General features: G+C 24.9%; 1 protein-coding gene across 1 annotated transcript in view; it reads left to right on the top strand.

Annotated features, from left to right (window-relative positions):
• The window catches only part of LOC101235934 (protein sidekick-1), a 101,170-nt gene that overhangs the window by 31,498 nt on the left and 46,939 nt on the right, over positions 1 to 22,733 (top strand). Inside the window, exons 12-17 of the mRNA XM_065802679.1 lie at positions 386 to 580; positions 668 to 738; positions 10,807 to 11,035; positions 16,406 to 16,521; positions 19,150 to 19,348; positions 19,651 to 19,762. Of these exons, the coding sequence (XP_065658751.1) occupies positions 386 to 580; positions 668 to 738; positions 10,807 to 11,035; positions 16,406 to 16,521; positions 19,150 to 19,348; positions 19,651 to 19,762 (922 nt within the window). The remainder of the gene's footprint in view (positions 1 to 385; positions 581 to 667; positions 739 to 10,806; positions 11,036 to 16,405; positions 16,522 to 19,149; positions 19,349 to 19,650; positions 19,763 to 22,733) is intronic.

Here is a 22,733-nt window from a genome sequence, read left to right as displayed (position 1 = left end):
AAAATAGTTGTAAAAAGTATATTTAAACTTGTGTTTACTTTTTTTTACAATACAATAATAACATTTTAGAAATTAATTCATCAATTTGAAATATAAATTAATATATATATTTAAAATATAAGATATGTCAAGTAGTTTACACTGGACTTGAACTGGAATCGGAAATATGTTAACACTAATAAAAGTACTAGTAGACTAGTATAGTCCCTGACTTAATAAGAGTTTTAAAATGAAATGAATTAATATTTTTAAACACAAAGGTTTGTTAATTTACCTTAAAAGTTTATCTTTTTTAAACTAACCTTTCTTTCATAACTTAATTTAGTAAACTTAAAACTTGATTTTAATATTTTCATGACTAATTTTGTTTTTAATTTTAACTTAGGCTATCAATTATACATGAGTAACTTCACCATGGATAATTTCCCCCTTCTTGCAAAACTTCAACCAGAGATGACTTCTTTTAGAGTGAATAATTTACTTGCTGGAGCAAAGTACAGTTTTAAAATAGCTGCATTGAACAAATTTGGGAAAGGATTTGATAGTAAGCCAACGAGTTGGATTGAAACTCAGGCACTTGGTTTGATTTATGTTTTTTTAAAAAGAATTTTTAGTTATTACAAAAGTTTTTTGAATAAATTTACAATTTATAAATATGAAATTTCAGCTCCCACAGTAGCTCCAGATGGTTTTCGCCTATCGTCAATTGGCATGGATTCAATAACCTTAGTTTGGATGGTAGTTAAATTCTTTCAAAAAATTAAATAAATTTTTTTATATATTTTTATTTCATATTTATAATCTTTTTGTTTTACTTTATATATATAATTTTTATTTCATATATTTTGTATATTTCATTATTTTACTCTTTACAATTTTGCTCGGTTACTTATAACTTATTATTTCTAAATATATATATATATGTATGTGTGTGTATATATGCATATATATATATATATATATATATATATATATATATATATATATATATATATATATATATATATATGTATCTATATATATATATATATGTATATATATATATATATATATATATATATATATATATATATATATATATACCTATATATGTATACATATATAGGTATATATATATATATATATACCTATATTACTTTTTATTTCTAAATATATATATATATATGTATGTGTATATATATATGTATATATGTATATATATATATATATATGTATATATATATATATATATATATATATATATATATATACACATATATATGTATATATATGTATATATTATATGTATACATATATATGTATATATGTATATACATATTTGTACATATTTATGTATATATATATATATATATGTATAAATATATGTATATATATGTATATATATGTATACATACATATATATATATATATATATATATATATATATATATATGTATATACATATATGTATATATATGTATATATATATATATATGTATATATATATATATATATATGTATATATATATATGTATATATATATATATATATTTGTATATATATATATGTATATTAGTATTAGTATTAATATTAGTAACTTAAGTTACTCACAAAAAAGTTTTATTGTCATTTTTTGTGTAAAGCATCTCATCTGTTGCAGGCAACAACGTTAAACGCCAAAGAATGAGAAAGCCATAGTAACTTCGGGACTGCATTTTCATTTTGCAGTTTCGTTAGATTATTAAGTTTAAATTTTGTTCAATGTATTTGTCCAAGTTGTTTTTAAAAGAGTTTGTGTTTTGCTGCATGACAATATCATCTGTAAGTGTATTCCAAATCGAAGCAACTCTATTGTTAAAAAAATGATACTGTTGAGCACAGTTCTTTATGATTTCTCTGCGGTATTGTAAATGTTGGTCAGCTCGTGGAGAGACCTTCATAGGTTCTTTGTGCCAGACTACTTTATTTTTAAAATTCTCTAGTTTGTATTTTTGAATTAGATCTCCCCGTTGGCATCTCTTTTCTAGTGATGAGCATTTAATTGCTGAACAGCAAATAGAGTAATTAAGGTTATGAAGATTGTGTGGTATCTTTGAAGCACGTTTTTGAATTTTCTCAAAAATTTAATATCTTTTTTTAAATAAGGCGACCATATTGACACTGCATACTCTAAATGTGGTCGCACATAAACTTTATAAAGTTTACTCTATATAGTAATATTTCTAGATATAAATGTATATTTATGAATTCCAAGCATTCGATTAGCTTTATATGATGCTTTTGTGATTTGATCATAAAATTTAAGATCAGATGACAAAACTATACCTAAATCTTGTTCAGTTGTTGTTACTTCAAGCTTAATTCTCTGGTGTGTGCTAAGGTCATTTATATAGTAATCAAATTTTTGTAAATTAAAACTCCCTAGAATATGCATTCTTTACACTTGCTTTCGTTGAGTTGCATTTGCCACATACTTGTCCATTCTGTAATCCAATTAATATCACTCTGCAGTCGTTCACAGTCTTTTTTGCTTTCAATAGTGGCAAGTATCTTTGTGTCATCAGTGTACATTTTACAAACATTGTTTATCTTATCAGGCAGATCATTAACGTATATAATAAACAAAGTAGGTCCTAAAACAGAACCCTGAGGAACACCGCTAGTGACAGGAACCCAATCAGATATTGTTTCTCCTAAAACAACACGTTGTCGACGATTTGAAAGGAAATAGTTTATCCAAGAAGAAAGTTTACCAACAGTTCCGTATTTTTCTAGTTTAAATAATAAAGGTTTATGCGGTACTTTATCGAAAGCTTAAGCATAATCAGGAGTATAACATCTGTCGATTTTTTATTTGATTTTGCAAAGGTTATAAAATCCATAGTTTCCAAAAGATTTGTGACACTTGATTTATTTGTGACAAATCTGTGTTGACAGGTAGATATAAGATTATTATGAGATAAATGTTCTGTGATTTTATCTCTAATTATTTTCTCAAGAATTTTACAAGTAACAGAAGTGAGGGAGACTAGTCGATAATTTGCTGGATCTGTTTTGCAGCCTCTCTTATATAATGGAGTAACATTGGCTTCTAACTAGGACTCTGGTAATTCAGATTGATCAATTGAATGTTGAAATATAAGCGATAATGGTTTGGCTAATGATTTTACATACTTTTGTAGAACTGATGGACTTATGCAGTCAGTGCCAAACGATTTGTTTGGATTTAATTTGAGTAAATGTAATTCTACTAGAGGTTGGTCTATTTTTAATAACCTGATTGTGTTTGATGTTCTGTTTTGGAAATGCGGTAGTGTGTGTACATTTCCGCTTGTGAAAACTGATTGAAATTGCAAATTTATTACATTTGCTTTATCTACTTTCTTTATGCTAATATCTGATTCAGTGATCAATGCATTAATAGGGCTTGATGATGAACGTTTAGAATTAATATAGTTGAAAAGTCTTTTTGGATTGCATTTATTCTTTGCTAAATCTTCTTCAAAGATTCTAATTGCTGAACAAGTATACTTTTTGATTTGATTACAAACTGTGTTATAAAGATTAACTAGATATGGAACTTTCCACTTTGTATTTCTATTTTTGTACCATAGTTGTTTTTTTTGTTTTGCTTAATTTAATAATGTCAATTGTGATCCAAGGTTAATGCTTTTTTTTTGTGTGTTTTGATATAGGAGGTATGGATTTAGCACGTAGTTTATGATATATATCTGTCCATTTTTTGTTCGGAATTATTGATACTTAAATTTTTAAACATAGCAATCCAATCATAACTATTAAAAGCTTCATTTAGTTTTGCATAGTTACCTTTTTTATAACATAATTTTTAAAAAAGAAATGGGGTTGAGTAATTTGATTTTTCAATGATGAGATTCCTTTTGAGCAGTAAGTGACCTTGTGTTGCACATTCAAGAGGCGAATTAAAGGCTATTTTACTTATTTTTTCTGGAGAGTCTGTTATAACAAGATCCAATGTGTTAATGGATTTATCTTTCTTAAGTATAAATGTTGGTGAGTGTATGCATTAATACGAAAACGAATTATTGAGTGTGTCAATAAAATTTGCTTCAATTGGTTTGCTTGGTCCTTTGAAGTTTGTTGAATAGTCATTATTCCAAACATTGTTAGGATAATTAAAATCACCTGTGAGTAATAATCTCGAAAAATGGTTACTATCAATAGATTTTTTAGCTAAAGTTATGCAATTGTTAATTTCTTTAGCAGTTTTCTCCATCATTTTTGCTGGGCGGTATATACAACCAATCAGCAACTTGTTACTTTTCTGATTGAGTGTGAAAGCCATAGTTGTTCAGAATGTTTAAAAGTAAAACAAGAATGAATTTACGAAAAGCTTAATTCAATTACGTTTAGGCAAGTTCTTGAATAAATAGCAACTCCTCCTCCATGACCATTTCTGTCATGTCTGAAAAGATCATAACTCAGAGATGATATTTCATTAAACCATGTTTTGGTAATAAATATAATGTCTATAGATGTTGAGAGAGCATTATCAGATAGTTCAAGTAACTTTTCTTTGTTTAAAGATGTAGAATTGGTATAAAGACATTTAAGCTATCATTATTATCATTATTATTTAGGAAGTTATTATTATTATTGATAGAATTTATAAAAGGTTGCTTTTTATTGTTTACTGTAGAATTTTTGCTAAAAGTTTTGTAGTTGTTGAGGTTTTCAAGCATTAGCTGCTGCTTTGGTATCAATGAATGGATGTTTTTCTTTTCCGTTAAATAAATGGGTCTGTGAGACATCAACGCAGTGGACCCAGTCACCGCGGATGACAAATCTTAAGGGCTGATCAAGAATACCATTTTTGCATAGATCTTCATTATCCTCCTGTCTTTCTTTGAATAACTTAACAAACTCAGCCTGTTCAGCTATAGTTCTTTCAGGTCAAATGTGGATGTTTTTATATATACCTTTACAAAGGTATTTAGCAGCTGCTTGGTTGCGTGCATTGTTATTTTCACGTTCAACTATAACTGTTGGTTGCGGCTGTGTTTTCACATTTATTTTTCGGTTTGAACTAAATGCTTTGACATTGCCATTGAGATTTAGTGAATGCAAAATATCTTGAACTGTCTTAGTTTCTTCTTCTCTTTTTTCAAGTCGATTACTTTCGTTTGATGAGGTGCCAATAAATATGGCTTTTTTGGACTTATTTTTGCTAATTTTTGAGTTTAATATCTGTATATATATATATATATATATATATATATATATATATATATATATATATATATATATATATATATATATATATATATATATATATATATACATATATATGTATATATATGTATATGTATATATATATGTATACATATATATATATATATATATATATATGTATATGTATATATATATGTGTATATATATATATATGTATATATGTATGTATATATATATATATGTATATATATATGTATATATATATGTATGTATGTATGTATATATATATATATATATATATATATATATATATATATATATATATATATATCATGTGTTTGATATGTCATATTATGTATCACATTGATGCATATTTAGCTATTTACATTTAGCTGCACGATTAGCAAAACATGAAAAAAAAATTTACTTTTAGTTTTTAATGTTCTCTATATAAATCTTAAACTAAACATGGAGATATAACCATGGTGTCTAAGCATTATAAAAGGAATATTCAAATCAGGTACATTTTAATAAAATTAACCTGAATTTAGATAATTTATTTAAAAATAATAATAGTGTTAAAATCCTATGTTGAACTTTCAGACTGTCACTTACTTAAGGGTCTGATAGGTGATTATCTTTATTTACATGTAGATATTGATGTTATATGCAAATATACAATCACATGCAAATATGCAAATTACTTGATATTTTTGTAAACATCTTATGTTATTGGTAGATGTTTTGTTTTTTTGATCATTAAAAATAAAAAATTTTTTCACAACACATGATATTACTCTGATATTACCTATTACCTCTGATATACTCATGATATTACCTAGAAATGATCCATACAACACCAAGTTGATTATTTAATGACTTATATCTGACCTATGATTGGCACGAAATTTTATATAAAATTCAATATAAATGTTGTATTTTGACAAATATATTTAGACAATATGCAACAGAATTGATCAGAACTAGGATCTAAAGTGGATCAAGGCCTACAAAAAGACACTTTACAAAAAAAAAATTTTTTATTAAGTGCCTTTATAGAGACATAGTTTATTCAAGTCTGTTTAATTCCAAAGAGTTCTTTTATATGAAGTCATGGTAAAATTTTGATAAGAAATCTAAAAATTCTTTAAAATTTTTAATTCTTTATAAATTACTGAACAATTTGGTTATTCATTTTTTAATTTTTGCAAAATTCGCATTAAAAATTATTAAATAAAATCTTAATATAAATATAATAAAAATATTAATAAAATTTTTCTGATATTCTAAGTTTGTTTATTGGTATAATTGGTTTTGTGTCATATTTAATGTTATTAAATGATTTTTATTTTTATCAAATTTCTGATAAAAAAGATTGTTTTGTAATTTTGATTGTTTAACTGTATAAAAGTATAATTAGAAGCATTTATTTTGTAGACATTTCATCAGGTACACATATTCTAGAAATTCTTATTTAGTCATAATAATATATTTAATAAAATTTATTCTGTAAAACATTTGTTACTTTTTTTTTAATACAATGTATATTAGTTTATTTTTTAAAAATGGTAGGCATTATTTATATGTGTGTACAACTAATTTTTTCTTATTTGTATGCATGTATTTAAACATAAGTCATCAATTATTTTCATTATTTCAACTAAAAATCTAGTGTAATTCAATTTAATTTTTTAAATATAGTTATACAATAACTAAAATAATAACAAATTATACTAACTTACTTAAATAAATATTATCTTATTAAATGATTATCTTTATCTTTAAAAGAATGTCTGCTAAAACCTTATCCCTCAGCCAATGTATGTACACTCAACTGCTTCTATCCCTATTTAAGTCACTCAATGTATGTATACTTAGGTTATGACTGAAAATATTTTTGCAAAATTCTGTCTCTCCTGTAATCACGAAGTGATTACAGGAGAGACAGAAAAGTGAAATTTTATAAAGGTTTTATAAAAGAAAAGTGAACTTTTATAAAGGTTTTATAAATAACAATCTTTTTTAAATGAAACCTTTTTACAAAAGATTTTGTTAAAAAATGCTCAAATTGCTCATTAACTGACTAAATGCTCCATGGCATTGCAAAAGTTTCTAGATATGATGCTATTGAAACTGAAGTTGAATCTGATAATGACCATATTTTTGTTTCTGACAATGTTACAAAACCAAGTTTGAATGAAGCAATACATGCTATCATTGTACTTGAAAATTACAGTCTTTATTTTAACCTTAGAGTTAATTTGACAAAGACTCTTAAGGATATAAATGTCATTTAAAATTACTGACTTTTTTTTTTTGAATAAAAAAAATTTAAAGATTTTTTAATTAGAGAAATTGTACTGTATTACTTATATAAACTTATAATTATATCAAAGATATATAAAAGTATCCTGACAATCTTTATAAATAAATATAAATAAATAAATTTCTTTGTTAGATTTTAAAGAAGCAAAAAAACTTCTTTTTAATTTGAGAATTAGTGAAAAGTTATACAAATAAAACTGATTTGCTGATTGTATATGGAAAAAAATTTTTTTTGAAGTTTCTAAAAACAAAAAATCCTACAATGGCATTATTTTTTATACTAAAACTCTTGTGAATTAAATGCACTTGAATTATAAAGTTTGTAGATTGCAATGTGTATTTTAAAGACTCATAAATTGTACTAAATTGGAGGCACCAAGCTTCGACTACAAAGTTAGTTTTTCTTGGTATATGTTTATTATTTTGTTTTACTCGAATAAATCAGCCCAAACATTTTTTAAAAACATTCTCTTTAAAATAAACACAACTTGTGTTGGCACTGTGGGATCCCTTTAAATATTTGAAAAACCTAATGCAAAAAAAATTAAGAAGTCTAAAGTTATTGTTTGGACATAATACATTGGTAAATGGATGTGGGTTCCTAATTCTAGAATTTGAATAATTTTAAATTACCGTAAGTACACCAAGTTGCAAAAAAAAAAAAAAATTAAAAGCCTAGACCAAAATGCAATTACACTACAATCAAACAATTAAAGAATATTCTTTCCAGGTCGGACTGAAGGTGTGGGTATATACATCAGTTATGAGGATATTTTTAATACAATAACTCGCTAGCATTTGGCACAACTTATGCTGCATATTCAAAAAGATTTCACCCATTTATTTCAATATTGAAAGAATGAATAATAAAGAATTTGCAACTCCATTTAATTTCTCTTGTCTTAAAGATGTTTTGGTTCTGAAGAAAAATCCATAACTTTGAACATTAAACTACAAAGTAAAATGTATTAAATAGGAAAGTAAAAAATTTTTACCAGTTACTGACAATTACTTCCTGCATGTATAACATGTGTTCATTAAATGGCTCTGTTAAGATAGCAGATATCTTGACAGATATCTTGACAGATAGCAGATATCTTCATAGCAGATATCTTGACAGGCATTAGCATGGCCCTGGTTAGGGCTTTGCAAGCTGCAGTAAAAAGAAAGAGTCAAATAATCAAAACCGTTGCAAGTGCCATAAAAGGTTCATTAAATGAGTTTCAGATTTGAATAAAAATCTAGTGCAGTTAATTGGAATTGCTTTCTCACTAGTGTCAACACTCTGTGGAGGTTCTGTGGAAGATTATTTTTTTGAAACAAGTTAAGTGCTACGCTACCAGGGACTTGATCAGGATCTTGGAACTTTTAAAATTATTGCTCTACCACTACATCACTAAAGCATTATGTTTAATACTGCAAATGTAAAAGAATGAGCAGATTCTTTTCATAAATTTGTTAGAGGTATCAGTGGATAAATTTTATAAGCTGAAGTACTTTTGATTTTTGTTTTGCTTTGAATAAATCAAATCTAAGTATGCCTCCCCCTCCCTCTCATTCTGGATGGATCAAATCTAAGCATGCCTCTGGATGGATCAATAAGACACCTCCAACCACCATCACAAAAATTATACTACAGACAAGTTGTCTGTAGTACAATACAATGATTATTTTTATCATGACATTGTTCCTAATTTTGTTTTACAATGATTCTGCTTTCAATTAAAAAATACTGTTTTTCATTTATTTTGACTTTCAAGGAATTTGTTTTAACATGGTACTGCTTTTTAACTATAATGTTGTTTACCAGGATGCTGTTTTATGATGATAATACTTTCAATTATTTCAATGTTGTGTTATACTAATAATGTTTTAACAAAGTCACTGTTTTTCTGGAAAAAGAAGATAAAAATGAGGAAGTTAAGTAAAAAACAAACACAATAGGAATTCTGCAGAATTTACTAGTAAATATGTTTATTGTGGACTATATTGTGTAATGTTTAAATATGTACATATATATCTAAATATAGTGCGCATATAATATCTATAAATAATATTGTTTATTGTAATATTGTTTTAATGCTTTTAAGTGTTTATACTGCATAAATCATTATAAAGATTACAAAAATCATTATTAATAAGCTATACCTTGAGTTGTATATACAAGGGTTGAATTAAGCAATCGCAAAATGTAAAATCTGGAAGAAAAGGTGGTCTTCAAAGTTTTAGTTTATGCAAAACTGCGAACTTTGTTTTCATCAGCAAATTAACTTATTGAGAAGTTATAAAAACCAAAAAAACAATAAACTTACAACTAACAAATTTAAAATAATTTATGCCCATGAAAACAATGTTCACAGTTTTTAAACTAAATTTTTAAAGACCAGATATTTTTCCAATTATTGGGTTTCGCGATCGCTTAATTAAACCCTTGATATACATGTAGCAGTTGTTGCACATAATTTCATTATAAAAATAATTTGTAATTTATTGTTGAAAAAAACATTTTCACCATAGTTGTGAAATAATTAATTTTTTTTTATATAAAAAAACAGATAGTTAAATAAATTTTTTTCTACTTTCCATTTTTGAAAAATTTTCAATTTAAATTTATTTTATTTAAATTAAATTTATTAAATATTAAATTTAAATTTGTTTTATTAAATTAAATTAATTTTTTTTTTTTTTAATTTAAAGATGTAAAATTTCCAAACTATGGTAAAGAAAAGAAAATTCTTTGTATTAAGTTACTTTTTTATGCTTGTTTTTACATTAAACTATTTTGTTTACTTATTTATAGTTTCAAATCAATAAATTTTTTTCATCCTGTCACAAAAGTTCTAATATGTGCTTAATGCTTACAACTGAATGCTTATTTTGCGGATTAAAATGATTTTGCCAATTATTGTTTATCCTTATTTTAGTAAACTTTATATACAACAAATTTATGAAAAGATGATTTAGAAATTGTTTTATAACAAAAAAAAATTCATTATTGTTAATTTTTTAGATTAATCATAATTAGATATGATTAACTAGTTTATGAAAAGTAGGCAAAGATTTTGGTAAAGATTTTGTTAAATTTTGTTAAATTTTGTTAAAAAATTTTTAATAACAATAAACAATTGCCCTCTCATTAAAAAAAACAAACTAAATTGTGAGAAAGCAAACATAAAACGATAATGCTGTTTTATGAATGTTTTTTAAAAATAAAAAAGAAGTATAATCATTTTAAAATAAGAATATTTAAAAAAAAACAAATTTGTTTTTTTATTACTTATTTTGCTTTAGATTCCACCACAATCAACTCATAATGGAGAACTGTTAGGTTTCTACATTGGTTATAGGCTGGCAGGTTATGGTATGGATTTTACTAACATTGATGTCAAAGGAATCACTCCAATGTATACTATGACAGGTCTCCCGTTATTTACACGCTATGAACTTAAAGTTGCTGCATATAATAAGGCTGGTATCGGACCATGGAGCTCTATTTTAAGTGTTGATACAAAACAAGGAAGTATGAAAATTTTATTAAATACTATATAACATTATTTGTTCAAGATATATATTTAGGTCTCTATTTAAAAACAATTAAGACTTGTATCCATTGTAATATGTGTATGTGTTTGTGTGTGTGTTGTATGTTAAAGTATTATAGTTTGACATAATATTATTATAATGCATTAAATTTATATATATATATATATATATATATATATATATATATATATATATATATATATATATATATATATATATATATATATATATATAAATATATATATATTTATATATATCAGGGGCTATTCTAGGAAAAAAAATTTGGGTGGTATACCCCCAGTCCTGGAGATATTTAGTGGAAAATCGGAGTTCTACTATATGTATTTAGATAACAAATTGTTATTTAATGTGTCTTTTAAATACTAAAATTATAAAAACAATATTTTTAACTAAAAAACTCTTGCATTTTATAAAATAAATAACAACCAATAATATCAAAACAAAAAAACTTGAAAATCAGGTCAGTTTAGAACTGACCAGCCTTAAAAACTGTTCTTTTCAGTCAGATGGAGTCATTTGATTGCTTCAAGAGGTTTTCAATGGGTTTCAAATCTGGTAAGTTAACTGGCTATTTCATTAAACTGATTTTACTAGTATTAAACCATGTTTTAATAAGTTAGGACATATCTTTAGGGTCCTGTTAAAATTGCTATTATTACTCCTATTAAACTATTATTTTGAAGAAGAAATTCTATAATTCTATACCTTTGGTTCAATTGCTTGCATTTTGGATACAAGTTAAATTTTGATTCACTGCTTTGTTAAATGTGGCTCCATTGTTCTGCTATCCAATTTTTATAAGCATGAGCAAATTCTAATTTAGCTTTTTATTTTTTTCTAAAAAAAATTATTTTTTTGTTCCTAAATAGTCCTGCTATGTCAAGGTGTCCTCTTAGAGCATTTTCTATGTCAAGGTGTCCTCTTTGAGCATTTTCTGAAACTTAGTTCTAATTCTTTAATTGCATCTCATACAGTAACAAATTGATGATTTTGTCACAAGTTTCACTGACCTAAAATCAGTTAATTTTGATGTTTGGGAAGATGATCTTTATTGCGATGTTTAGTGAGATGACCTTCATTGTAATTTATTTTTCCAATAATTCTGACTTTTATTTGCTGATCCATCAGTAAGTTAAAATTTTTTTAAGTTATCCTTAGTCCATCCAACTTGAATACTTGATTTTCGAATATATTTGCATGTTTTTTGACTATTTTATATTTAAATTTTTTTTTCAAAGTATTGGAATAATTTTTGAAAGAAAAAGAAAAAAAAGAAGAGAGTTTTGCAGCAAAATATTGGAATAATTAAAATAAATATTTGGTATGTAAATATTTGAATTAAAAAGAATATATACTACTATTAAAAAGAATTAAAAAAAAACGACAATACAAAAAAAAATCTAAACATTTTTACAAAGGCTTGATGCGAAGAAATGAAAATACATTTTTGGTATGGTTTTAATTTTGTGTACCATTTTTTTTAGTTGGTTTTTAAAACACAGTTGGTTATTTAAGTTGCTTATAAATGGTTGTAAATTTAATAGTTTACTATAAATATTACATAATCATAATCAATACTTATAATTGTTCCATAAATTTAATCTATTTATTAAAAATAGTAAAAATATTTTCTGATAAAAATACAATTTGTTGCTTCATAATAAGGGTGGATATTAAAATTTGTGGGATTTTTTTACATAATTACATTTACAGCATTTTTAGTTTTTATCAAAAAAATTTGAGGTATAAAAGTTTTTAAAAAAAAAAAAAAAAAAATTGGTGGAGCCGTGTAAGTACAACACAAACATAGGAAGGAAAAGTTCAACCATTGCTATGATTAAATATTTGAAGCTATATCCAGGGATTATCTTTTTCAGGTATATATGGAATTGCGGATATATACGGAATTGCGGATATATACGGAATTGCGGATATATACGGAATTGCCGATATATACGGAATTGCGGATATATACGGAATTGCGGATTTATACGGAATTGTGGATATATATAAGGAATTGCAGATATATATGGAATTGCGGATATTCCATATATATATATATGGAATTCCTTATATATATGGAATTCCATATATACAGACATCCGGATATTTACGGAATTACAGATATTTCGGGAATTCCAGATATATACAAATTTTCAGATATATATTGAATTCTGGATATTTCTAACAACTTTTAGTTTTTCTGGATTACCAACGAGTCTTCCGTTCAACATAAGTTTAAATAATTATTTTAAATAAATACTATATATGTTATTAAACTTTTTAAGTCATTACCCATACAAAAAAGAAAAAAAATTTCAAAAAATTGAGAAAGCCATTAGTTTAAAGTTCAATTAAACTTGAGGTAAAAAATTTCCTAATTTTTTCAAAATGTTTTCTGGATTTTTTTAAGTCTGACCTAGATGATCTTTGTACGATATAGCATATTAATATGTAAATCAGAATCAAGTGAAAATTGTGGAGTAAATAATATTCTTTTAAAAAAAAAAAAATTACCGTTTGGAAATTAGTCAAAAAAGAATGTTTAAATGAAATATTGTCAAAAGTTGCAGCTGTTGATGGCGATTACAGCAATGATTAAATCTCAAGCTTTTGCTGGTTATGTGCAACAAAAAGAATATATAATGCCAAAAACAAAAAAAAAATGTCCGACAACTATTTCAAAGTATATCAATAGCTTTTATAATGAAAAATGTAACTTTAGAAAAATTATGAAAAATTAAAAAATGCAAAGTTTAAATTTGTAATTACAGTGGCAGGCATAATAAAAAAATATGGCAATCTGTTAGGTGTTTTAAATTAAGATCCCATAGAAGATCAGTACTCTGATTGCAATCCTGATTTTGGTGAAGAAAAAGATGTTATTATGACATTAAATACTGACTTTGATCAAATTATCACCAATTTAAAAAATGTAATAAAAATGTTTAAAAAATCGGCTTTAAGCATTCTATTTTGCAGTAAAATATAACTAAAATATTGGGGGGATAACTTTAAAAAAAGTTAGTATATAAACTTTAAAAAAAGTTAATATATAATACATAAAAACTTGATGTAACTCCTTGAATGGAATGATTCAACAATTTTTAATACTATCCAATTTTTTATACTATCCAATTTTTTATACTATCCAATTTTTAATACTATCCAATTTTTAATACTAATAACAATTTTTAATACTATAATGTATTAATAAGTCTTTAATCAATTTTAATTTTAATCCCATTTCAGAAAATGATATTTTTATGCTACCTTGAGTAAAAATGATGCAAGTTTTATAAGAATTGAAAATTTTTTTTTTTGAAAAGTTGCAATCAATGCAAACTAGTATAGCCGAAAAACTGATACATGCTGTCAAAAAAAGGATGGACAGTAGAAGAGATCTAGTTTTAATGACTCTGATCATTTATCTACATAGTGGAATTATACCAAGTTCTAACAATCATTTTAAATATTCTTCAGAAAATTATTTTAGCAGCAGCAATTTATTCGGTGTTAAAATTATGTAACAAATACATCTCTAAATGTTTATAGATGTGCATTTCATTATTAATAACTAACTCTTCTTCACCTGATGATTTAATAGAAATAACATCACAAGTTGGATTGCAAAAAGAACTCCAAATTGCAATAAGTTCTATTTCAGATCCACAAAATACACAAAATCCTTGCCAAATTAATAAATATATTGCACTGAAGAATTTTGTCAATAAGATTCTTTCAAAAAATGATTGACAACCTTGGGCGTTTTGTATCATGCTTTGATAACAATTCGCCTCAACAGCTTCTGAAGAGCATTCTCAACAGCAGGTTCAATTAAAACAAAAAGAAGGTCAAGTTTAAATTTTGAAATATTCACTTATATTTTCTTTTCGATTACTTTTATTTTTATAATAAATGTTTTAAAAAAAAAAAATTTTTAAAGAATAATAGAATCATTCACAATTAATTTTAAACATTTTTTTTATTGAATTATTATTATCATTATTCACTTTTTTTTAATAGTTCATTTTACTTTTGATGAGCTATTTGAGTATTCAAATATTTTTTTATTTAATATTTGAATAGTTGTAAAGCTCGTGTAGTTAGATGGTTTAGTTATACTTGACAGATAGTTCAAGTTGCTGAATTCCATTGTTGAAATCGTTGATTTCATTTTGTTTAAATAAGCTACTATATTTATTTCTGACCATTATTTAACCCTAAAATGTTAGAATCGTATATCAAAGTTTATTTTTTTAATAAAATAATATTTTAATAATAAAACTACACTTATTAAACAGAATAACTTATAAAAAATAAGAATTTCATCTACACAAAGGGAATTTACTAAAATTAAATATTCTTTTATTGTTAATTAATTGTTTAAATTTGCATTTCTAGTTAAAGTTGTTTTTGTTTCGAAGTCATATATATATATATATATATATATATATATATATATATATATATATACATACATACATACATACATACATACATACATACATACATACATACATACATACATACATACATACATACATACATACATACATACATAGATACAGAGGCTATTTTAGGAAAGTAATTTGGGCAGTGGTACCCTCATCCCAGCAAAGTTTAGCAAAAATATTGCAGAATATAGGTGTTTTCTCATAAAATAAACAAAGTTTGCAGTGAGAAAAAAAAACGAAAAAAAGAGCCTCAATTTGTAATTTGGGGAGTGTCCAAATGAGCACCCAAATACGGGCCACGCTGTTGAAAACAGTCTAGAATAGCCCCTGATATATAAATATATATATATATATATATATATATATATATATATACACATATATATATATATATATATATATATATATATATATATATATATATATATATATATATATATATATATATTTATATATATATATATATATATATATATATATATATATATATATATATATATATATATATATATATACACGCAGGGGTTATATTAGGAAAATAATTTGGGTGGCGGTACCCAGGTGCAGGCGCCTGCCATAAGGAAATTTGGCGGAAACATTGCTGTATGTGGGTATTTTTTCTGCGTATATATATATACGCAGGGGTTATTCTAGGAAAATAATTTGGGTGGCGGTACCCAGGTGCAGGCGCCTGCCATAAGGAAATTTGGCGGAAACATTGCTGTATGTGGGTATTTTTTCACAAAAAAAGGTCAACAGTTTCTGAATTTAAGCTATGCCCAATTTCAGAAATTGTTGGCGCTGTCAAAACCAATCTAGAATAGCCCTTGATTTATATATATATTTATTTATTTATTTTTTTTTTCTAGTTCCATCTGCTCCTCCAACAAATGTTTCAGTATCTGTTTTAACTGCTTCAACTGTTTCTGTCAGTTTTACATCTCCTCCCCAACAACAGTGGAATGGACAATTAACAAAGATAATAGTAAATTAATTAATAGTTATTGTATATTCTTTGATCTTTAATGTTTTAGATTTAAAATTTCTTTAATTGTTTTTAAAAGGTTTTCTTACACCTTAGTAAATTGTCTTTACCACAGTTTAAAACCATTCTATGATAATGATTTTAAATTCGTTTCCAGTCTTGCCAAATGTATGGCTAACTCAATTAAAATAGTTCATTGTGACTCAAAGGTTATTAATTAAAAAAAATTTAATTTTACAAAATATAAACTTCGTTTTATTACATATAAAAACTATAAATTATTACATATATAAAACTATTACATATAAAGGCTTGACAGGAATGGCTTGCAATCGAACACTATTGCTGACCACGCAAATAATTTTTTTTAGACAACTTGACCACAGCTGTTTAGATGTTTTGATGATTTAAGCATTTCAAAAATCCGCTGAAAAAAGAAACGGTAAGCTAAACAGTTTAGCTTAGCGTTTTAATTCTTTTTTTTATGTCTGACAACTAGGAAAAAAATTTTAATAACAAAAGAAAAAAGAAAACAATTACTTGTGAAAACAACTATATTTAAGCTTTAAAATAAAACTTGGAAAAACTCTAACTTAAAGCAAAAATTACCTTTTGTTAGATTTTTAATTGCGTTTGAAATAAATTACTTAAAAACTTATCTTTTGAAAAATTTTTGAAAAGTTAAGCAAAATGCTTTTACAAATTACTTCTAAATTAATTCTAATAAATAAACAAATTTTGTTTGAATAGTTGAAAAGTGAAATTAAATTATTAAAAAGAAAAGAATATAACATTTTAAAATTGTATAAACATTTTTTTCAAAACATTGCAAAAAAAATTTTTTTCCAAATAATAATGTAGTCTTTTTATAATAGTAATTTTTAATCATTTCATTAGTAAGTCAAGTTTAAAAAAAAATACTTTTTAACAATTCTTTGTAAAAATAAAAACAAAAAATTTAAGCAGTTAAATCATTTTATTGCAACGAGAAGATTTTATATTAACTAACTTATATTGTTCGAGGAAAAAAACTAGATAAATTAGAGTTTTTGGAAAACTTAGGAACATTCACAGTAAAAGGATGAGACTTAATTGAATGACAACATGAGAATGAATTTTAATAGATAGTACACAAGAGATGGTTACTCATTAGAGCAGTGCCCATTATAGTATTTATAGAAAAGATAAAGAGAAGCAACATTATGACGGTGCTGTAATGGTTGGAGGTTGGCAGCAAGAGCAGGTTATATGATATATGGTTTCCAAGAAAGATTGGAAGTGAGAGTTGTTTCTATAAGATAAAGAGTAGATGACTCATCAAATTCATTACCGTTCATAAATAAAGGAAGATCTAAATAATTGCGATAACAGTTGACTGAAAAAAAAAGTCAAAATGAAATCCTTTTCAAGCTCCAATGCCTCCTCGAAGCAATCAGAGAGTGATTACTTCTTATCAAGACAAGAATAAATGGTAGTATCATCAGCAAACAATGCCACCTTAGATGTGAGAATATCCGGAAGATTGTTAGAATGTAAATTAAAAAGAGTATAGGGTCAAGAATAGAACCTTGAGGAACCCCTGAAGTTACAGGATTTGAAGAAAAGTGGTGTCCATCAAGGACAAATGTTATACTACTAATGGTATGGAAGAATTCAATAATCTTAAAAATGTTACCTGATACTTCGTAAGAAGAAAGCTTATCGAGAAGAACAGCATGCCAAACATCAAAAGCTTTAGAAAAACAAAAAGTATGTGACTATTGTTATGTGCTTATTCATAATTAAATGTAACTTAAAAAATTCATTATTTAAAAAATTAATTCATTATTACTAATTTAAAGTAACATTAAAATTTATTCATAATTTAAAGTAACTTATAATTTAAAATAACTTGAAAAAATAATCTTTTGAAAGATTTTTAGAAAGACATGAAAAAATAGTTTCATATGTTTAAATTAGTCACAAAAAGTACATGCCTACTAAAATAATTAAATATTTAATTTACACAAAATACATTCATTTTATAGAATAATTATAATCAGTTTTTTATTTTATTTAAAGCTTTCACGTAAAATAAAAACTTTAAAAAAGATCAACAATTAAAAGTTATTCATAACATAACCATTTTTTTGTTTCATTTAAATTGTTAAAACATGAAACAGCCGTGGTGAAATTGTAATAAAAAATTTACAAGTGTGGTTCTGTTTAAGCCTGTAAAAAAAAAATTGCAGTATTAATATCCTTTGATTCATAAAGTCTCCCATAGTCACTTGCTTTTGTTATTTTATTTATTTGTCAAGAAATCAGATTTAAATCTTTTGACCATTTTTTTATGCGCTTCTGCTTAGCAGCTCTTCACTCTATCACCTTTCTCTTTCCAGACGCCTTTTTTTTTCCAGACAACCCTAATCACTTACTTCACTCCTTGATTTGTGTCTTGTGTCAGACCCCAGCTTGTGTTCAGTTTCTTCCTATTCTTGTTTAGGTAGTTCCAACCATGCAACCATGATCTCTATAAATCTTTCAGTTTATACTTATTTGGGCTCACCCAATCTACTTGCAACTACCCTAAAGCTGACTGGGATTCTTTTTGTAATTATCTTTGTAACCATCTTGTTTTTACTTTAGGCAAGAACATGGCCTCCTGGTCGTCCACAAGACCAACAAGAATATTCGACAGATTATAATCCTTCTTCTTTATACCAGCAAACCTTTGTATTACCAAATTTGAAACCTAATACTGAATATACTTTGGCAGTTGCGGTTGCTACGTCAGGCGGTCCAAGTCCAGGAAGTTCAGCAGTACAGTTTAAAACCAGTGAAGGGGGTAAAAAATTGCTTGTTAAACCTTCTTTTTTTTTTTTAAGAAAGTTTAAGCAAAGCCTTGTTTAAAAAAAGTTTGATTTAATTTTTAATCATTTTATTAGTAAGTCAAGTTTAAAAAAAAAGCTTTGAAACAATTCTTTGTAAAAATAAAAACAAAAAAATAAAGCAGTTAAATCATTCCATTGCAACAGGAAGATTTTATATCAGCTTATATTAAATTATATTATCAAATGTTTAAAAAAATTGGTTTTAATTTTTAACATTTTTTTAAATTTTATTATAATATTAAATTTTTGATTTCAGTACCTGATGCTGTTCGCGATTTAATGGTGTCAGGGATATATTCAGATGCTTTTACAGTTAGTTGGAAATTACCTAAAGAGTCTGCTGGTGAACTCAAAGGATATAGAATAAAGTGATTTTTTGAATATTTATTATTTTTTATTATTATATATATTTTTATTATTATATATATATTTTTTATTATTACATATTTTTTATTATTATATTTTATTTATTATATTTTTATTATTTTTATTATTATATTATTATTTTTTATTATTATATATTTTTATATATATTTATTATTTCTATCTCTTGCTCTCTCTCTCTCTCTCTCTCTCTCTCTCTCTCTCTCTCTCTCTATATATATATATATATTATATATATATATATATATATATATATATATATATATATATATATATAATTTTTATTTAGACTTGCAACTAAATTTTATATTTAGACATGAATTAACTGTAATTTTAATAAATTTCTGAAGCAGAATATTGGTATATAAGCTTGTCACATATGGTACTAAAAAATTATTGTGGAAATTGAATTGATTTATTTATTTAATAAAGGAAAAGGAATCTTTTGTGCAAAACTCAGTGGATATTAGGGAAGATAAAAAATCTCTAAGAAATTTGACTTGTTGATAATTATAAGTACCAATAGATAATACAATAAGTCTGAAGTTTATGGTAGTCTCAGAAAAGTTTAATGGAGTTTTTGGAAGACCATAGATACCAGAAGGATGGGATCCTTAAGGATAAACTTTGTTGCCTGTAGAATCATTATAAAAATCTTTTGCTTTCAGTTTCCCTAGAAAATTTTTAGTTTCCTTATAAAGTTGAATTTCTTTAATTATGGTAACATCTTTTTTAAATTGTTTGAATTTTGTTTTATCATTAATAATTTTATAAATGTCATTTTTGTAAATTTCTTTATATAATATGACGATGCTATTACCTTTATAAGGTTTTAAAATAATTTCTGGATTATTGAAATGTTTTTTTGGTATTCCTTGTTTTTTCAGAGTTTTCTGAGAAGGACTGTAATTGAAAATATTATTTAATTAAAGTAAAAAATATCATTAAAGTAAAGCAAATATTAATTCTGTTTTTTTGTATAATTCTTTAAAGCAGAGGTCTCCTACTAGATACTTTAGCTTATTTGTCGTGGTTGAGAAATATGGGAGTGTTTTTTTTCTTGGTATGTTAAGGCATAGTTAGTTTCAAGTGATTCTCTCATTTTAGATCCTTCATAGAGTTTTAGGTCATGACCAATTAAACATACCATCACATTCTCAACCATGTTCGGTAAGAGGTATCCAATTACCTGTTAAATAATTTGTTTGAAGAGAGTTCTAAAAAGATGTTCAAAGCATCTCGTTAGAACTCTCTTTTTTGTTTCTCTAATGTATATACAACTGTTTTAAAAATGCGCCAAAATATAGTAATAAAGTGAGAAATTCCTTTTAATGATTGTGTACTATAAAAAACATTTTATATAAATTATCAAAAGATATTATATAGTTAAAATGTGTACTTTTTGCAATGAATGTAAATGTTTTTAAAACAATTGTGCAATTAATTTTAAAAACAACAACGAAAACTATTGTTTCAACAAACTTTTAAATGAATATATTAAATTTAATAGTCGAAAAAATAAGTTGTTTTTTTATAAATCTTTGTAAACTTTTTAATAACTTTTGCATTACACTAAATGCTTTAAAAGTTTTAAACTGTTAAATAAATTATCATAGAATATTAAATAAAATTTTTATTCATCTCATATCTTTTATTAATTTTATAAACAATGGTGACAACAAATTTAATTTTTTAAAAAATTAATTATTTATATTTATTAATATGTTTGTTTTTTATAATCATTAAAACTTTGATCTTTTCTAATGTTTTTGAATATACTGACTTTATGAATTAAAGTTAGTATAGTCAAAAACATTAGAAAAGATCAAAGTTTTAATGATTATAAAAAACAAACATATTAATAAATATAAATAAATAATTTTTTTTTAGTTTTATATTACTTGACATTTTTTTTTATAGATATAGTTTTTAATTATTTTTTTTAATTTCTCCTTTTTTTATAGTTAAGTTTGCTTTTTCCTTTTGTTTAGTTTTTTCAGCATTTTTGAGGAGTTAAAAAGCCACGGTCAAGCTCCCAAGTATATATATATAAATATATATATATATATGTATATGTATATACATACGTATATATATGGGCAATTCCATTTTTAACTTATGTTAGATGTGCAACAACTTAATCAAATATTTGCCTATTTAAGCTGTAAATTAAACTTTTATCTGTTTTGTATGAAAGCTGTTAGTCTAAAGAATAAAATAAGCTAAAAGGTTTTGAGTCAAAAGAGAGTGAACTTATTGCTGAAAATGCCACTTAACTTATGTTACGCGGAAAACAAGGTAAAAAAATCGCTTCAACTTTTAGGTCTGGTATCTGTGAATCAGAAAAGCGATTTGTATTAGAAACTTTTGCAAGATGTTGAGAATTCTATACTAATTTAAAAAATATATAAAAATTTATCAGAGGTGACGGATTTAAAAAAATGAACTTGTTTTTTCGATACTATATATTTAACTTACGTTGCATCACATAGGTTACCAAGCAATTATTATCATGGATTTTTTATATCTATTATTAAGAGATAGAGTTATGTAACAAAAAAAATTGCAAAAGTGTTGAACTCATTCATTAAAAATAATTAACAAAAGAAATTTTAAAAACTGGTGGTACTCTTCCTGAGTGATTTTTTTATAACATTTATAAAAGTTATCAGATTGAAAACAGTTTTTCCGCAAGACCAAGAGCAACTTAAAAAAATTATTTAAGTACACTTCTCACGTTTATGCATATTGCCTTATCTTCATTAGGTTGTACTTTTAAAATACTGCAAAGTATTTACATTTAAATCTTTTAAAATATTTTTGATGTAAAAACTGCTATCACAGTTTATGAGGGAGAGGGGTATATATGATCGTTTGTGACAGTAGGGAAGGGGTTAAAAATTGACAAATATAGATGATGTACTTTATGTAACACCCCCAAAACAATTGATTTGT

This window comes from Hydra vulgaris, chromosome 08, assembly GCF_038396675.1.
Source record: "Hydra vulgaris chromosome 08, alternate assembly HydraT2T_AEP".
Classification (NCBI taxonomy): Eukaryota; Metazoa; Cnidaria; class Hydrozoa; order Anthoathecata; family Hydridae; genus Hydra; species Hydra vulgaris.
The sequence above is the reverse complement of the archived record's forward strand: the minus strand, read 5'-3'. Positions and strand labels throughout refer to the sequence as shown.